The 6,129-nt window shown below is 28.0% G+C and overlaps 2 protein-coding genes across 2 annotated transcripts in view; both read left to right on the top strand.

Moving 5' to 3' along the window:
- Positions 1–441: 441 nt before the first annotated feature.
- Positions 442–6,129, top strand: part of LOC100213691 (beta-hexosaminidase subunit alpha) — a 44,252-nt gene continuing 38,564 nt past the window's right edge. Inside the window, exon 1 of the mRNA XM_065797949.1 lies at positions 442–582. The gene's annotated coding sequence lies outside the window, so the exon portion shown is untranslated. The remainder of the gene's footprint in view (positions 583–6,129) is intronic.
- Positions 758–1,969, top strand: LOC105843205 (adenosine deaminase-like protein). Its single transcript, XM_065797950.1, has one exon. It carries the CDS (start codon positions 818–820, stop codon positions 1,883–1,885), a length of 1,068 nt encoding a protein of 355 aa, XP_065654022.1. The 5' UTR covers positions 758–817; the 3' UTR covers positions 1,886–1,969.

The raw sequence follows: 6,129 nt of genomic DNA, 5'->3' as shown, positions 1-6,129 counted from the left end.
ATTCTATGAGAAAAGTGAAGCAGGTTTTCCTTAATAAAAATATAAAAATGTTAAATATTTAATGGTATTTTAAAATAAAAAATATAGAAATAAAATTTAGGCTACTAATTTTACTCTGAAAAAAATGATCACTGCAAATTCGAGTGTGAAGGACTTTAGAATTACAACCAAGTCTGTTTATGGCATTATCCATTTTTCCATTGATAAAATTTTACCGTTCCTCTCGGTGGCAAACTTCTTTTGGTAAACTACAAAAAAGATTTACTTTTTTCACGATTAGAATAATTTCTATATTTTTAGCAATACTATGAATATATTTATAAGTACATTAGTTCCGTTCGCTTAGTTGTGCTTTGTAATGACTTTAAATCAAAACAAATCAATTATTTTATGACGACGGGCAAGCAACGGTGAAATAGCATTCCGGTTATCCGGAATGCTGTTTCATAAAACAATTGATACTCAGATATTATGAGTAATCAATTTTTCTTTAAAGAGTCACGTGAGTAAATCGCACTTTTGTAAACAAAGAAAGCAAGCGTCAACTCGGGTCAAATGTTCAGTGTTTGCCTGAAAAAAAAAGTAAGTTGTTTTATTAAAAGGTTTTATATAATATTGAATGTATGATAATTTGCAATTGTCTATATACTTATTGAAGTGGATATTTCGAATATTTGAAGACGAATATATCAATTTTATTTAGGCTATTTTATAAAATTTAGTTTGTAATTATTTCTTTTAATCAGACTTTCAGTTTGCGTCTTATTCATACATTTCTTTAAAATCTCTTTTAGTAATTTAAAAATTAATTAAGGCTATGAAATTAACTCTTGAAGAATTTTGTTTTGCTATACCAAAAGTAGAACTTCATGCTCATCTCAATGGATCTCTTAGCTTTAAAACAATCCAAAAACTAATTCAAATCCACAATAAGAAATGGCCTCTGGAAAATATCCCTTCTGAAACGGAAATACTATCTCTAGCTAATAAAGACCTAGATATTGAAGAGGTGTTTAAGCTGTTCCCATTGATTCAAAAATTAACAGATCACCCTGAAGCAATAAAATTTGCAACTGAAAGTGTGATTAAGGATTTTGCTGATGAAAATGTTAGATACTTGGAGTTAAGAAGCACACCCGTAAATGTTAATGGTAAAATGACTAAACATGAGTATGTGCAGGGTATTATAGATGGAATAATGTGTTGTGAAACATCTAATCCTTTAATTAAAGTTAAGCTTTTACTGTCTGTTAATCGAAGTCAACCCCTGGTATCAGCAAAAGAAACTGTGTTGATATGTCAAGACTTTCACAAGAAATATCCAAATATAGTTGTAGGGATAGATTTATCTGGTGATCCCAAAAAAGGTGATGTTATACCATTACTGGAAGTTTTTAATTCTTTAAGAAAAGAATCGAGCCTTAAGTTTTCTTTTCATATTGCAGAAATACATGGAATGCATAATGAGACTGAAGTTTTGTTAAATTTTTCCCCAGATAGAATTGGTCATGGTACATTTATTCATCCAGATTCTGGTGGATCACAACATTTATATGACATTTTAGCAAAACAAAACATTCCTGTTGAAGTTTGCTTAACCTCTAATTGTTTAACAAAAACTGTGACAAATTACCAGGACAGTCATCTTCTTCCACTTTATAAATCTGCACACCCAATAGTGATATGCACTGATGACAAGGGTGTATTTCACTGCAATTTGACTAATGAATATGTAATTGTTGCTAAATGTTTGGGTTTAAGCAAAGAAGATATTTTTAAACTATCATTAAAGAGTATTGATTATATATTTAGTACATTGGATGTAAAAGAATTTTTAAAAGCACAATGGAAAGATTGGCTAAATGAACATAACTACCTTTTTTAATTTTATTTTAGGAAAATTAAATAATTGTTTTAAAGTTAACTATTAGAAAAATTTAAATTTTAGAAATATATGAGTATTGAGAAATTTTACCATTCCTCTCTCTCTCACTCTCTTTCTCTCTCTTTTTCATTAGTAGGTAAAACCCTCCGACAATGAGTTATAACCTCAGTTATGACAATGTTTGTTCTTTTGCTCCTACTTTTAATTAAATAGACCATTAGAGAATATTTTTTAATCATGTTGTGGAGAATCTTTTTATGAATAGGGTGATAAAAATTTTGATAAATGGTCAAGTTTTTGGTTGCAAAACAAAAAATTTTTTGTTTGTTTTGTTTGCATGTGTTAATAATTGTGTAATTACCAATTACTGTAATATTCAGTCACTATTTTCAAAGTAATGGTTACATGGGTGTTCTACTATGTAATACTAACAATTTTTGTTATTGTTTTATTGCTACTATTTTCTTTTTATAGACCATAATATTGATTTGCTATTTAAAATGTGGTTTGACTTGGTTTATGCATTGGGTAAAAATATTAGCATTTTCTTAAGTATAAACTTCTGTCAAAATGCATGAAAATGATAAAAAATGGTTGAAATGCTCATATAAAGATACCTACATATAAAAAAAAAATTTAGATAAGATAACTAAAATAATTAACAAATAAAAAGTTTGAAGGGAAATAAAAGTTCTGGGAAAACATTCAATCTTTAGCAGGAAAAGATGCCAGAGCATGCCAAACAAATTTATCTCAAGTTATTTCCAATAAAAAATTTTCCCCTGTAGGAACTGTTTGACTAATTTAATGTACAACTTTTTTTATTATATAATTATATTTATTTGTCCATGATTATATGCATATTTAGCTTATTTGGATAAAGTGTTAACATCATACTTCGAATGTCATTGATTTGAATCTTGCCACTGTCCTTTTCTTTTGATTGTTTTTTTTTTTTAAATACCGCTGATCATATATTTGTAACCATTTATCTTTTCTTTTTTGTATATAAATCTTTTTGTAGTATGTTTTTGGATGATACACATCTCTTCACATTTAGATTTCTTATAACATTTAAGTCTTTCAGTGGATTTTCTAAGTAAGACACACACATATATATACATAGTTTTAAGCTTCAATTAGGCCATGCTGTCTAAACATTTTTCACATAGCCTTAATTGTTTTATATTACATTTCTATTCCTGTATACTTTTTATCCCCTATCTTTTAGCGCTTTGTAATTTTGGATGTCTGTTGTTTTATAACATTTGTATCTGTGACTTTAGTTTTACCTGCCCACTCTTTTTTAGTCTACTATGTTATTGGTGAACAATTATTAATAATTGCATAACAAATAATAATAATTGTTGTACCATCCTTCAATATAACTCTGACTATTCAAAAGCAAATTTAAAAAGAAGTTGAAAAACAATTGTAATTAGCTGTATCGTTTGCTGCAACATTTGCAGCAAATGTTTGGCATTCAACATGAAAAAATGTAGATGTGCCAAGATGCAAAGGGGAGCGTCTAAATAAGTATGAAATATTTGAAAGATTATTTAGATTAATTAGATTAATTATCCTTAGACCTGAAGAGAGTACTCTTGAGTCCCTAATAAAAAGAGGGGGGTTTGCGTTTCAGGGGTGTGGAATCAGAGTTGAGACATTTTTAGCGGAGTCGAAGTTGCTAAACATAATCCCGACTCCGACTCCAATAGTAAAACTTCTCGGTATTGCACATGTATAAACTAAATATTTAACTTTCAAAGAACTTTTTATATATTTGGCAAAAAAAAAATTTGTTAATTATAGCATAATATTTTTTAAAGAATTTGAAGAATTTTTCAAAAATTTTGCTTTGGACTCAGTGTCGGAGTCATACTCTGAAAATTTCAACAATTGGAGTAGGAGTCTGTACTTTTTTTTTATGACTCTACACCCCTGGGATGTTTATTAATTTTTGAAAAATTTTTCTACCCACCCCAAGCTTATTAAGCCTCTTTCCAAATCCCCCACCCCACCTCCTCCCTGTTTATTGATTTTCACTTATCAAAAACAAAAACAAAAAATCAGAGAATATCGACCTTAAAAATTAAAAAATAATTATTTCAGTCACTGGTAAAAACAAAAAACTTTCAGTGTAAACAGGCTTTAAAAATCACTGACCAAGTAAATCTTGATTTGTCGAAAATGAGCTTTTAATTTATTTCTCACTAAAGTATAAAACTTATATCAGCATATTAAATCCTATTAAAATTATTATAAAACACCTGTTAGAAAATTTGCATTTGACTGTAAGTCAGGCTAGTTTTATGGGCATTTTTGTAAAAAATATTAGTTTAGATTTATAAACTGAAATTTTTTATAAAAAACACTTATATGGTCATATAACCCCCAAACCTTTTATTTAAACTTCCTTCCCTACCCCCGCCTTCTCCTCCTTGGCGTTTATTAGATCTAGACTAAAATCCCCCTACCTCTTTTATTCACCCCCCCCCCCCCCCTCCTTTGTATTAAGGGCTTAAGAGTATGCATATATATTGCTTTTATTTTTTTTTAGCAGTAAAATACGGGTATTGGTAAATCTATTCCACACCAACCTTTTCTATACTTATTCCCTACTTCAATATTTTTTATTAAGCAGCAGAAAATTAACTATATAAATAAAGAAAAGCTACACTTTTTAGAGCTATGAAAAAAAAAAAAATTTATAAACTTTAAAATGCTTTAAATGTTTCGGTAGCCTTTGCACGAATCGCTTTACTAACCGATTTGATATTTGTACCTGTCTAAATAATATTAGAATACCAGCTTGAAATGTGTTAATTAATTGCCATCAGTTTAAATAGTTTCAAAAAACATGAGATGACTTAAATATGTGGAATAGCGGACTTACCATGACCCGTATACTAGTCATGGTAAGTCTATTCCACTCCGACTATTTTAATAATTTCGCTTTATTTCAATAAATTTTAAAATAGAGCAAAATATAAAAATCTTTATTTTGAGTTAATGATTTATGTTAAATATTTTATAACTTCTTTAAAAAACAGAACAAAAAAAACAAAAATAAAAAAAAGATGGGAAGGGACCTTATTATTTTTTTCTTTAATTAGTTTCTATTAATTTTTTTTCAGACCATCCACAGCTTATTAGGGCTCTTGCTCCATTAATTTTGAAGAAAGTTAAAGTTTGCATGTAAAATTTGTTTTCTATAGGAAAAAAATTGTCTCTTTAATGCGTGTTAAAAACGCAGGCTTAAATAATTACTTTAACACATTAATAGCGTAATCTCTATCATGACATATGTGCAATAAATTTCCAACAGTGTTTTTCTGTTTTTAGAAATTTTGAACAGCTTTTTAAAAAATTCTCTTCCTTTTGTTTGTTAGAGTATCTAATATCTATATATATGTTATGCATATAATATCCATAGGCCTTTAAAAATGTTTTTAGAAAATTAAAAAAGATTAAAGAAAAAGAATTAAGTGTGTAAGCTAAAGGATTTGAACACACTGACCAGTTTGGCATGCTTTATTATCTTTTAAAACTGTTTAATAAACCAAAAATTAAACTTTATAAAAGGGCATATAAATGATGTAGTTCAAAATTAAGGAGATATTTTCGCAATAAAATTTTCAAGTCAAAGTAAATCTGTAAAATATGATATAATTTACATTACTTAAAGTTTACATGTTAGATATTTGATAAAATTCAAATCATTACGGATTGTGGTTTCAAAAAATGCCTAACACCTTTGTAAAATAAAAGATATTTTTACACATTTTATTTGCACATTAAAATGAAAGATATTTTTAATTAGATATATTTATTAACAAAATAACAAAACATAACAATTTTCAATTGTATGACACTATTTTTGCATGTTTATATTGAACAAACACGTCATCTAAATAATCTAAAAAAATTAATCAAATTAAAAAAATGGAAAATATACACCACATGTATTAACTAGAGCTGTCGTCTATACTCTCAAAACTATTTAACTATTTAAAAGTGCTTATCAGAGTCTTGTTTTCTAGCCTGCTGGAAAGTGGCATCTGTTATCCCTATTTTTAAAAATTCTGGAGAGCAATCTGATTCGTCTAACTACCGTCCCATTAGTCTTCTTCCTATCATAAGCAAGGTTTTTGAATCTTTAATTAACAAACACCTAATCTCTCATCTTGAATCTAATAACTTACTTTCTGACCATCAATATGGATTTCGATCTTCTTGTTTTA

The sequence above is a fragment of the Hydra vulgaris genome, chromosome 05, assembly GCF_038396675.1.
Source record: "Hydra vulgaris chromosome 05, alternate assembly HydraT2T_AEP".
In the NCBI taxonomy this organism is placed as follows: domain Eukaryota; kingdom Metazoa; phylum Cnidaria; class Hydrozoa; order Anthoathecata; family Hydridae; genus Hydra; species Hydra vulgaris.
Note: the sequence above shows the minus strand (reverse complement) of the source record. Positions and strands in the feature narration are given on the sequence as shown.

Coding starts and splice junctions, on each gene's coding strand:
- LOC105843205 (XM_065797950.1), top strand. CDS start 818: ATGAAATTAACTCTTGAAGAATTTTGTTTTGCTATACCAAAAGTAGAA.